The sequence below is a fragment of the Salvelinus alpinus genome, chromosome 28, assembly GCF_045679555.1.
Source record: "Salvelinus alpinus chromosome 28, SLU_Salpinus.1, whole genome shotgun sequence".
Lineage (NCBI taxonomy): Eukaryota > Metazoa > Chordata > Actinopteri > Salmoniformes > Salmonidae > Salvelinus > Salvelinus alpinus.
Window position 1 is genome coordinate 41,310,574 of NC_092113.1, and position 12,876 is coordinate 41,323,449.

The window sequence follows — 12,876 nt, forward strand, 5'->3', positions numbered from 1 at the left end:
ACTGGCTGGATAACTGGACGGCTGAACTACTGACTGGCTGGATAACTGGACGGCTGAACTACTGACTGGCTGACCTAGTAACTGACTGGATAACTGGACGGCTGAACTACTGACTGGCTGACCTACTAACTGACTGGATAACTGGACGGCTGACCTACTAACTGACTGACCTACTAACTGACTGGATAACTGGCCGGCCGACCGGCCGACCGACCAACTGACCGGCTGGCTGGCTGACTAACTGAGGGCCACAGACCTTGATCCAGTTGACATATGTGGGGACTCTGAGTCGTGAGGACCAGCGCAGGGTGTGGAGGATGTCACTCTCGCTGGGTTCTCCTTGGCCATCCTTCAGCTGCTCCATGTAGGCCTTAGAGGGGGGTAGGACCCCCAGGATCCTCCACAGCACCAGGAAGTAGTACTGCAGGGAGCATGCCTCCTGAGAACGCAAGAGATGAACCGGTGTTAGTTCCAGGATGATCGTGTGTGTTTCTAGAACTATAAGTATAACTATACTTGTGAGGACATGGGGAAACAACAGAGTTAGTTCCTATACGGTTGTGTGTGTGTTCCTTCCTCACCACAGGTGTGATGGGTTTGTTCTCCTGTCTCCTGGCTGTGTCAAACTGAGAGCCGGCAGACAGCAGGGAGACCAGACAGGCGTAAAGCTCATTATACTTCACCGCTCCGTTGAACAGCTTCTGGAACACCTGGACAAAATTTTTAAAAAACACACTACTTTACTCATCTCCTTCAGGTATAATGCTTCATGACTTGTTATGAAATCTCTGAAGTTGGAGACTTTTATCTCCCTCAACAACTTTAAAAATCTGCTATCCGAGCAGCTAACCGATCGCTGCAGCTGTACATAGTCCATCTGTAAACTACCCACCCAATTTACCTACCTCACCCCCCATACTGCTTTTATTTATTTACTTTTCTGCTCTTTTGCACACCAGTATCTCTTCTTGCACATGATCATCTGATGATTTATCACTCCAGTGTTAATCTGCTAAATTGTAATTATTCGATTTATTGCCTACCTCATGCCTTTTGCACACATTGTATATAGATTCTCTTTTTTTCTACCATGTTATTGACTTGTTTATTGTTTACTCCATGTGTAACTCTGTGTTGTCTGTTCACACTGCTATGCTTTATCTTGGCCAGGTCGCAGTTGCAAATGAGAACTTGTTCTCAACTAGCCTACCTGGTTAAATAAAGGTGAAATAAAAAAAATTAAAAATAAAAATGAGCCTTTATAATGTCCTATTTAAAAAATAAAAAAAGGTTTGTAATGGGTTATGTCTCCATATAGATTGTTTTTAAAATCCTGGACTAATAAATTCACAGTTTGTGGTTGGTTTGATGTGTAGTTTCACCTTGCTGTCGAGTCGGCTTCGGTCGTCCTCTGACGCTTCAGGTGACAGGACGCAGTAGAATTTGGGCTGCACTACTGTGGAATCTAACAGAGGAGAGAACATTTAAAAAACGGCGTTATAACCCAACCCAGCTACAAGGGTTTTGCGTTTCTGCACTCGACCGTTTTGTTATGACCGTGTGTGTGTGTGTGTAAAAAGGGTACCACCATCTTGAAAAGGAGACAAGTACATCTTTCTTTAATGCTACAACTAAAGCTGGGACAATACAACGAAAATGATCCACACCAACCGAACATAAAACCGACAAGTAGCCTTTACTTAAAGAATGTGAAGTTGGAAATGTAATATGGGCTATTGCTAAAAGGGAAATTAATAGCCACAACATTCGCAGTAGCAATATAAGTGTGATAAACTCAGCAAAAAAAAGAAAACGTCCCCTTTTCAGGACCCTGTCTTTCAAAGATAATTTGTAAAACTTCACAGAACTTCATAGTAAAGGGTTTAAACACGGTTTCCCATGCTTGTTCAATTAACCATTAATGAACATGCACCTGTGGAACGGTCGTTAAGACACTGACAGCTTACAGACGGTAGGCAATTAAGGTCACAGTTATGAAAACTTAGGACACTAAAGAGGCCTTTCTACTGACTCTGAAAAACACCAAAAGAAAGATGCCCAGGGTCCCTGCTCATCTGTGTGAACATGTCTTAGGCATGCTGCAAGGAGGCATGAGGACTGCAGATGTGGCCAGGGCAATAAATTGCTATGTCCGTACTGTGAGACGCCTAAGACAGTGCTACAGGGAGACAGGACGGACAGCTGATCGTCCTCGCAGTGGCAGACCACGTGTAACAACAGCTGCACAGGATCAGTACATCCGAACATCACACCTGTGGGACAGGTACAGGATGGCAACAACAACTGCCCGAGTTACACCAGGAACGCCCAATCCCTCCATCAAGTGCTCAGACTGTCCGCAATAGGCTGAGAGAGGCTGGACTGAGGGCTTGTAGGTCTGTAAGGTAGGTCCTCACCAGACATCACCGGCAACAACGGTGATGGGCAAACCCACCATCGCTGGACCAGACAGGACTGGCAAAAAGTGCTCTTCACAGACGAGTTGTGGTTTTGTCTCACCAGGGGTGATGGTCGGATTCGCATTTATCGTCGAAGGAATGAGCGTTACACCGAGGCCTGTACTCTGGAGCGGGATCGATTTGGAGGTGGAGGGTCCGTCATGGTCTGGGGCGGTGTGTCACAGCATCATCAGACTGAGCTTGTTGTCATTGCTGGCAATCTCAACGCTATGCGTTACAGGGAAGACATCCTCCTCCCTCATGTGGTACCCTTCCTGCAGGCTCATCCTGACATGACCCTCCAGCACGACAGTGCCACCAGCCATACTGCTCGTTCTGTGTGTGATTTCCTGCAAGACAGGAATGTCAGTGTTCTGCCATGGCCAGCGAAGAGCTCGGATCTCAATCCCATTGAGCACGTCTGGGACCTGTTGGATCAGAGGATGAGGGCTAGAGCCATTCCCCCCAGAAATGTCCGGGAACTTGCAGGTGCCTTGGTGGAAGAGTGGGGTAACATCTCACAGCAAGAACTGGCAAATCTGGTGCAGTCCATGAGGAGGAGATGCACTGCAGTACTTAATGCAGCTGGTGGCCACACCAGATACTTTTGATTTTGACCCCCCCTTTGTTCAGATACACATTATTACATGTCTGTGGAACTTGTTCAGTTTATGTCTCAGATGTTGAATCTTCTGTTCATACAAATATTTACACGTTAAGATTGCTGAAAATAAACGCAGTTGACAGATGGTAAAAAAATAAACGTTCTCTGAGTTTAAAATAAAGTAGCTAGTGCACATTTTTATAAACGGATTGTTCAATCTATCGTTGTCATAACTCAGTCAATCTATCGTTGTCACGATAACTCAGTCAATCTATCGTTGTCACGATAACTCGGTCAATCTATCGTTGTCACGATAACTCGGTCAATCTATCGTTGTCACGATAACTCGGTCAATCTATCGTTGTCACGATAACTCGGTCAATCTATCGTTGTCACGATAACTCGGTCAATCTATCGTTGTCACGATAACTCGGTCAATCTATCGTTGTCACGATAACTCGGTCAATCGTTGTCACGATAACTCGGTCAATCTATCGTTGTCACGATAACTCAGTCAATCTATCGTTGTCACGATAACTCAGTCAATCTATCGTTGTCACGATAACTCGGTCAATCTATCGTTGTCACGATAACTCGGTCAATCTATCGTTGTCACGATAACTCGGTCAATCTATCGTTGTCATGATAACTCGGTCAATCTATCGTTGTCATGATAACTCGGTCAATCTATCGTTGTCATGATAACTCGGTCGGTCAATCGTTGTCATGATAACTCGGTCAATCTATCGTTGTCACGATAACTCAGTCAATCTATCGTTGTCATGATAACTCGGTCAATCTATCGTTGTCACGATAACTCGGTCAATCTATCGTTGTCACGATAACTCGGTCAATCTATCGTTGTCACGATAACTCAGTCAATCTATCGTTGTCACGATAACTCGGTCAATCTATCGTTGTCATGATAACTCGGTCAATCGTTGTCATGATAACTCGGTCAATCTACCGTTGTCACGATAACTCAGTAAATCTATCGCGATATGGATGTTTGTCCATACCCCTTTGTTTAAAAATATTTTAAACAGAACAGAAAGGCTTTGACTTACTCCTACCTGCCGAGCAGTGCTTTGACCAGTTATCCTCCACCTCTTTAAAGCCGCAGTACAGCGGCAGGGCGCTGCGTTTGGACCCGTCCTGGACTGAACCCTGGCCTGACCACGGTGGGGTCAGCAGATTGTACTGGACCTGCAAGCAATAGACAGATAGATCCAGTCAGTCACGGTGTTAGGAGGGCTACCTCTTCTGACCAACGACCTACTGCAAAAAGAGAAAATGTTACTGGACAATAAAACTCAAAATATGCGTTTTAAAAACAGACACATTTTGATGGGGATTTTAGTATTATGCTAATTTGATTTCCACTGGGCCGTGGAAATTGATTCAAGAGTGTTAATAAAACCACGCTGGTCAAGACACAATTTCTACCCATTCTAAACTGCAACCCAACACTAAAGAAGGACGGAGTAGCCATTCAACCTACCTGTTGGAAGAGGTACATGGGGACCTTAGAGTACTGGTGCAACAGGTAGTCTAGCACCAGCAGCATGCGGGCCAGGTTGAGGGGTACGGCTCTGAGCTGGGCCTCTTGATGCTGGGGACCCGCCACCTGTGCAGAGGAGATTGGACTTTATTAAATCAAATGTTATCGGTCACATACTTAGCAGATGTTATTAAGTGTGTAGCGAAATGATTGTAATTATTGCCTCGGAGCTAGAAGCAGAGCTGCTAAGTTTGTCGACGCCATCTTATTGGTTTGGCATACAAGAAAGCTTGCTAGCTTGCTGTGTTGCACATTCATAAGGGTAGCTAGCTAATTACAGTATCTATGGGCAATTCCAAACTTTGCATCTGCACTAAATGTGTTTTTGTAAAAATTTGAATTATGTTCATTTAAGCAGGGATAGAGACTTTCTGACAAAAGTCAGTACTGATCAAGACTGAGTACAAGTCTGAGACCACTGGTGGAGTCAGGAGTCAGGATAGTTGTGACGTGAGTCCAAGTCACCACTGGTGGAGTCAGGAGTCATGATAGCTGTGACGTGAGTCCAAGTCACCACTGGTGGAGTCAGGAGTCAGGATAGCTGTGACGTGAGTCCAAGTCACCACTGGTGGAGTCAGGAGTCAGGATAGTTGTGACATGAGTCCAAGTCACCACTGGTGGAGTCAGGAGTCATGATAGCTGTGACGTGAGTCCAAGTCACCACTGGTGGAGTCAGGAGTCATGATAGCTGTGACGTGAGTCCAAGTCACCACTGGTGGAGTCAGGAGTCATGATAGCTGTGACGTGAGTCCAAGTCACCACTGGTGGAGTCAGGAGTCATGATAGTTGTGACGTGAGTCCAAGTCACCACTGGTGGAGTCAGGAGTCATGATAGCTGTGACGTGAGTCCAAGTCACCACGGGTGGAGTCAGGAGTCATGATAGTTGTGACGCGAGTCCAAGCCTTGGTAAGACAATACAAAGACAACCTAGTTAAAGAGCATTGAAATACCTCTGTGATGGCCTGGGTGACCAGGGTGAGCACGGCGCGCCTCCCCCTCTCAGACAGGTTGTGGAAGAGGAGCAGCAGGAGCTGGAGGTGCTCCACGTTCAGGTCCTCATCGCCGGGGACGGAGCCCTGGATGGTGTGCTGTTTCAAGGTGCCCACAAACCTAGAGGGACGGGGGGGAAGGCAGAGAGACAGAGAGAGAGAGAGAAACCTTGTGTAAACATCATGTTTTATTTTAAAGGGAGATCAGAGTTCTGAACAAAAACTACAAGTTAAACATTTTTTTTGGCTAGTACTGTCAATATTTATCTATAGAAATTAACATGGCATTTAGACAATTCATAAAATGGAAATTTGAATTTTACCTCAAAAGCAAAATGGACATTTCAGTTTGGAATTTTATAGAACTTCTCCCGCTCAACCATGCGCCAAAATAAATAAAATGGTTTCTGTCCTTTATGAAATTACATTTTTCATGTAAAAATGACCAAATGACACTGACTGTTTAAACCAAAACGATTTCTTATGACGAACAATTAAAATCTGACTGATTGAAAATTCTTAAAAATCAGTAGTTGCGTCCACTCCGGTAGGCTACACAACTCCGGTAAAAACACAATTTTCTACAGTGCATTTGGTTACAACGATCCAGCAAATTACATTGGTTGTCAACTCAACTAATAAAGCCTATATGACATGACATTGCCAAATCCATTTCACAAGCATCTGACTGCTGGAAGGTGCCCCGTATATGTATCCCATTAGAATAGGCCTACCTATCGTTGGCGCGAACAGCAATAGTTATGAGTCATATGTGACTCACCACCTGGATTTGGTCTTATGTAGCAAAATTTTAATTTCAGTAGTTTTTTATTTTTTTATTTTTATTGGATAAAAGTAGAGACTCAGAGCAAGAAAATGGTATATCATACACTGCAGTTGAGGAACAATGGGAAAGTAATTCTGCTTTGAAAGTTGATAAACTTTTGAGAAAAAATGCATTTTTGTGTTTTGGTGATAGAGAGCTCTTCTTTGTCTACACCCATTCAGCATCATCGCCCACACCCTTTTGTGCATGCAGTTACATGCATAACAGTTAGACAAGCTACTGAACCGAAGGAGAGGACGCATCAATGCAGTCAACAGAGCTGCCGGCCCAATGAGGGTGAGCTGCCGGCACAGTGTTCCAGTTGAGAGATGTTGGATGCGCTCTCCCTCTAAGTGTGAAAAACAAAGCCTTTTATTTTGTCTCCCTGTTTGGTTTACACAATATTAGGAGCGTAGTGCGGGTCTTCACCCTCCACATTACAGGGCGGTGCCGGTCTTCACCCTCCACATTACAGGGCGGTGCAGGGTCTTCACCCTCCACATTACAGGGCGGTGCAGGGTCTTCACCCTCCACATTACAGGGCGGTGCAGGGTCTTCACCCTCCACATTACAGGGCGGTGCCGGTCTTCACCCTCCACATTACAGGGCGGTGCCGGTCTTCACCCTCCACATTACAGGGCGGTGCCGGGCTTCACCCTCCACATTACAGGGCGGTGCCGGTCTTCACCCTCCACATTACAGGGCGGTGCCGGTCTTCACCCTCCACATTACAGGGCGGTGCCGGTCTTCACCCTCCACATTACAGGGCGGTGCCGGTCTTCACCCTCCACATTACAGGGCGGTGCCGGTCTTCACCCTCCACATTACAGGGCGGTGCCGGTCTTCACCCTCACCATTACAGGGCGGTGCCGGTCTTCACCCTCACCATTACAGGGCGGTGCCGGTCTTCACCCTCACCATTACAGGGCGGTGCCGGTCTTCACCCTCACCATTACAGGGCGGTGCCGGTCTTCACCCTCACCATTACAGGGCGGTGCCGGTCTTCACCCTCCACATTACAGGGCGGTGCCGGTCTTCACCCTCCACATTACAGGGCGGTGCCGGTCTTCACCCTCCACATTACAGGGCGGTGCCGGTCTTCACCCTCCACATTACAGGGCGGTGCCGGTCTTCACCCTCCACATTACAGCGCGGTGCCGGTCTTCACCCTCCACATTACAGGGCGGTGCGGGTCTTCACCCTCCACATTACAGGGCGGTGCCGGTCTTCATCCTCCACATTACAGGGCGGTGCCGGTCTTCATCCTCCATATTACAAGGCGGTGCCGGTCTTCATCCTCCATATTACAAGGCGGTGTGGGTCTTCATCCTCCACATTACAAGGCGGTGCGGGTCTTCATCCTCCATATTACAGGGCGGTGCCGGTCTTCACCCTCCACATTACAGGGTGGTGCCGGTCTTCATCCTCCACATTACAGGGCGGTGCGGGACTTCATCCTCCACATTACAGCGCGGTGCCGGTCTTCATCCTCCATATTACAAGGCGGTGCCGGTCTTCGTCCTCATATTACAAGGCGGTGTAGTCTTCATCCTCCATATTACAAGGCGGTGCGGGTCTTCATCCTCCATATTACAGGGCGGTGCCGGTCTTCATCCTCCATATTACAAGGCGGTGCCGGTCTTCATCCTCCATATTACAAGGCGGTGCCGGTCTTCATCCTCCATATTACAAGGCGGTGCCGGTCTTCATCCTCCACATTACAGGGCGGTGCCGGTCTTCATCCTCCACATTACAGGGCGGTGCGGGTCTTCATCCTCCATATTACAAGGCGGTGTAGTCTTCATCCTCCACATTACAAGGCGGTGCCGGTCTTCATCCTCCACATTACAGGGCGGTGCGGGTCTTCATCCTCCACATTACAGGGCGGTGCGGGTCTTCATCCTCCACATTACAGGGCGGTGCCGGTCTTCATCCTCCACATTACAGGGCGGTGCCGGTCTTCATCCTCCACATTACAGGGCGGTGCAGGGCCTTCATCCTCCACATTACAGGGCGGATGCCGGTCTTCATCCTCCACATTACAGGGCGGTGCGGGATTTTATTTATTTTATTTAGTGGCCACTTAGGGTGGGTGTCTTTTAGGGCCCAAATATCTTGTGGGGTTATTTAAAAAACCAACCTGTTTCGTTTTGGTTGTTCTTAGTGAGACTCTTTGTTTAGTTCTCCCTTCTGTTTGAGCGACAATTTTTGGGGGTTTCTTGTTGGGAAACTTAAGTTACAATATAATATCAGAAGTGTTGTATTTACTGATGTGGTCTTACCTCTCCCAGATCGTTATACACTCAGGTACGTCGGGGTCTCCCTGCAGAGAGGCCTTGTGTTGCCAGATGAGCAGGACTCTGGAGAGCACCGACAGGGACTGGGGGTTGATGTACAGGGGCCACGGACCCTCAGAGAACGGAGCTACGCCCAACTGCTGCAGCAGGGTATTCTGGGAAAGACAAATAAGACTTAGGTCAGACTAACAGCAGCTACTGTGCAAAGACGTGAGTACGTCCGTTCCCTCTTCCCCCCCCCCCCTCCCGAGTACGTCCGTCCGTCTCCGTCCCCCCCCCGTCCCCCCGAGTACGTCTGTTCCCCATCCCGAGTACGTCTGTCCCCCCCCCCGCCGAGTACGTCTGTTCAAACTAAGTTCTTAAAAAGGTGCAGTAAACTATTTTTTCTTCTTCTTTCATATAAAAAATAATATTTCAGTCCAGGTTATTAGTAGTGACAGAGACTCGAGTCACTTGTAAGTAAATAATGAAAGTGACCGCATTAGAAAGAGGTTCCCCGGGGCCTAACCTGCAGGGCTGGAGAAGGTAGGTCCGACGTCACCAGGGTATGGTTGAAGAGATACAGAGCCGAGGCAAACTCTTCATCTGAGGAACCTGGGGGGGGGGGGGGGGGGGGAAGACAATATTCAATTAGGAATGAATTAAGACACGTCAAGTTATAACACCTGATTTGCATTAAAACATTTTATGAAAGCACTTTCCATCCAAGGGCATCAATAGTTTCAATTGAACGGAAATACTTCAGGCTGCGAGCGAGCTGAGAGCGCATTTACTAAACACATGTACGATGATAATAATAAATGGTATTTTTAAATCGCAAACTAACCTTTGACGTCTTTGTCGACGTCCTTGATGATGCTGGCCAGCGTGGCCATGTGCTGCTCTGTCAGGGAGACAGACAGGTAGTTCCTGATAAAGTTGTTCCTGGACTTCAACATGGAGGTGGTGATGAAGTTCAGGATGCTGGAGGCCAGGCTCAGGAACTGAAACATCAATTAACAAGTCAATATTTAACAGTAATACACACAGGCCTGTAGCATAGTTTTTTATTTATTTAACTAGTCAGTTAAGGACAAATTCTTATTTACAATGACGGCCTACCCCAGGCCAAACCGTAACAACGCTGGGCCAATTGTGCGCCGTCCTATGGGACTCCCAAACACGGCCGGTTGTGATACAGCCTGGAATCGAACCAGGGTCTGTAGTGACGCCTCTAACACTGAGATGCAAGTGCCTTAGACCGCCGCGCCACTCGGGATGCCCAACATAGGCTGTGTTCCAAATTCTCTACCTTTCAACCCAGAGCTTTGCACTTGTTCACTCCCCTTCTGGGATTGGTGGAAAGCGTAGCTGGAGGGAGGTTCCACCGTATTCCTTCCACCAGCCCTTTCTCTTTTTTCAAACTATTTATTTTACCTTTATTTAACTCGGCAAGTCAGTTAAGAACAAATTCGTATTTACAATGACGGCCTAGGAACAGTGGGTTAACCGCCTTGTTCAGGGGCAGAACGAATATTAAGGGGATGTAACATGGACACATTGGGAGAAGTGTACAGAAAATCAGACCACAGCCAATGCCTGTTACTATAGATACATTTTCAAGTCCATGTTGTGTTTCCTAACACCCCAAGGCCTCACCAGCTCGGGGTCCTTGCGTCCGGCCAGGATGTTTCCGTTCTCTCCCGCGTTCTGCTTGGAGGGGCTCTTCAGTCTGGGAGAGGTCTCCAGGGGCGGGGGTGGGGGAGGCGGTGGCGGGGCCACCTTGTCTTTAGTTGGCGAGATGGTCTCCTCGAACCACAGACCCAAGATGGGCTCGCTGTCGTCATCTGAAATCGGGACAGGTAGGACACGAGGTTACACACAGACGGCCATGTCTCTGGGTTCAGTTCTAACATGCCGTCTCTATACGAAGCACTGCCATCATCCTACGGCATCTATAGTCATGTCCTAAGTCAGCTCTCTCTCGTTTAGCCTTCATAACGTTGCATTAAATTAGTATTTGAAACACGACATTTAACCTTCACACTGCAAAAAAAACAAAAAGTTTATCTTACTTAGATATCTCTTACCATTAGAATGCATTTACTTGATGTTCTACTAAGTTAAATGATCTTAGCGCCATGGCTAATCATTTTGCTTACTTATAAACTTATTTATTTAATTTTTTTAAGGCTTGATACAAATTTGGGATAAGAAATTCTTATTTTAAGATATTTGATCTTAAGACGTCTTACCAAGGCAAATTATCTTAGTGGACTGGCAGATAATACTTTAAAAAGGCTCGAAACAAGTCAGAATATCTTAAAACAAGACGTTTTCTGGGTGAGCAAAATCAACTCGGAACAAGCCATTTTAACTTTATCTCAATACAATATTAAAACAATCGAGGTAAGATTTACATTTTTTTGCAGTGCATAACACTACAGTTGGCCTTCATAACACTACATTAGGCCTTCATAACACTACAGTTGGCCTTCATAACACTACAGTTGGCCTTCATAACACTACAGTTGGCCTTCATAACACTACAGTTGGCCTTCATAACACTACATTAGGCCTACATAACACTACATTAGGCCTTCATAACACTACATTAGGCCTTCATAACACTACATTAGGCCTTCATAACACTACATTAGGCCTTCATAACACTACAGTTGGCCTTCATAACACTACATTAGTCTTTGCAAGACAATATTTAGCCTTCATAACAGTAGGCAAAACGTAGCCTTCATAAGACTACATTGGCTATGTTTACTCAGGCAGCCCAATTCTGATATTTATTTTCACTAATTGTTCTTTTGACTAATCATATAATCTCTGAAAAAGACCTGCTGTGATTGGACAAAAGATCAGAATTGGCCTGCCTGTGTAAACGCAGCCATTTAGCATTCATAAGACTACATTTAGCATTCATAACAGTACACTTAGCCACCATAACAATAGTCTCATAACACCAGGCTACATTTAGCCATCATAAAGTTATATTTAACCTTCATCACACCGCCATAACCATTCACAAGGTCAGAACAATGGCAAAATTCCTTTGGTGCAATTGGCCTGCTGTCACACATGCCACGACAAGTGATCGCAAGTAAACTACTCATCAACTGAAGCAGAGATTAAAAATGCATATAATAGCATGCATTCAAAAGGGTATGATAGAAGTATTTTATGCCATATTTAGGATATTGGCCATGTGAGGCTTACATTCAGCTCTACTCAGAGACTAAGAAATACAGAGAAGGTGTAGGCAACAAAACTTCCACGACAATCTAATTTTATGTTCCAACTATTGTCTTGGAACTTTTGATGCCAACATAGAACCCATCAAAATTCTCCATCTTCTTCCAGAACTCTGTATTTCTAGGACTCTGATGCTATTGCCTCTTACTCAGCCTGGGTGGTGGTGCCCCAGTTCCAAAAATCTTAACTTTATTGTGGTTCATACAATAAAGTAAGCAAATTAACCATGACTGCAAGGTGTAAACTACGGTGTGACCTAAGGGACAGAAAGCTAGCTGCTGACCTGAAACATTAGCTGTTCTTGCTGTCCTCTGTCTTCTCTCTGCTGCTGAAATATAAACACTGCTATAGTGGGTGGAGATGGTGGCTCAGTTGGTAAGAGTATAACACTGCTATAGTGGGTGGAGATGGTGGCTCAGTTGGTAAGAGTATAACACTGCTATAGTGGGTGGAGATGGTGGCTCAGTTGGTAAGAGTATAACACTGCTATAGTGGGTGGAGATGGTGGCTCAGTTGGTAAGAGAATAACACTGCTATAGTGGGTGGAGATGGTGGCTTAGTTGGTAAGAGAATAACACTGCTATAGTGGGTGGAGATGGTGACTTAGTTGGTAAGAGAATAACACTGCTATAGTGGGTGGAGATGGTGGTTCAGTTGGTAAGAGTATAACACTGCTATAGTGGGTGGAGATGGTGGCTCAGTTGGTAAGAGTATAACACTGCTATAGTGGGTGGAGATGGTGGCTTAGTTGGTAAGAGTATAACACTGCTATAGTGGGTGGAGATGGTGACTTAGTTGGTAAGAGTATAACACTGCTATAGTGGGTGGAGATGGTGACTTAGTTGGTAAGAGTATAACACTGCTATAGTGGGTGGAGATGGTGGCTTAGTTGG

At 46.1% G+C, this 12,876-nt stretch overlaps 1 protein-coding gene across 11 annotated transcripts in view; it reads right to left on the bottom strand.

Moving 5' to 3' along the window:
- Window positions 1-12,876, bottom strand: part of ubr4 (ubiquitin protein ligase E3 component n-recognin 4) — a 116,208-nt gene that overhangs the window by 76,829 nt on the left and 26,503 nt on the right. For 9 of the 11 annotated variants that reach the window (XM_071373198.1, XM_071373195.1, XM_071373197.1 and 6 more), the window contains exons 13-22: window positions 10,376-10,563; window positions 9,564-9,720; window positions 9,246-9,331; window positions 8,723-8,892; window positions 5,576-5,735; window positions 4,565-4,690; window positions 4,131-4,269; window positions 1,383-1,465; window positions 582-710; window positions 257-439 (exon numbers count right to left, since the gene is read on the bottom strand). In XM_071373198.1, coding sequence (XP_071229299.1) covers window positions 257-439; window positions 582-710; window positions 1,383-1,465; window positions 4,131-4,269; window positions 4,565-4,690; window positions 5,576-5,735; window positions 8,723-8,892; window positions 9,246-9,331; window positions 9,564-9,720; window positions 10,376-10,563 — 1,421 coding nt within the window. The remainder of the gene's footprint in view (window positions 1-256; window positions 440-581; window positions 711-1,382; window positions 1,466-4,130; window positions 4,270-4,564; window positions 4,691-5,575; window positions 5,736-8,722; window positions 8,893-9,245; window positions 9,332-9,563; window positions 9,721-10,375; window positions 10,564-12,876) is intronic. The other 2 variants (XM_071373194.1, XM_071373188.1) reach the window with 1 other exon arrangement.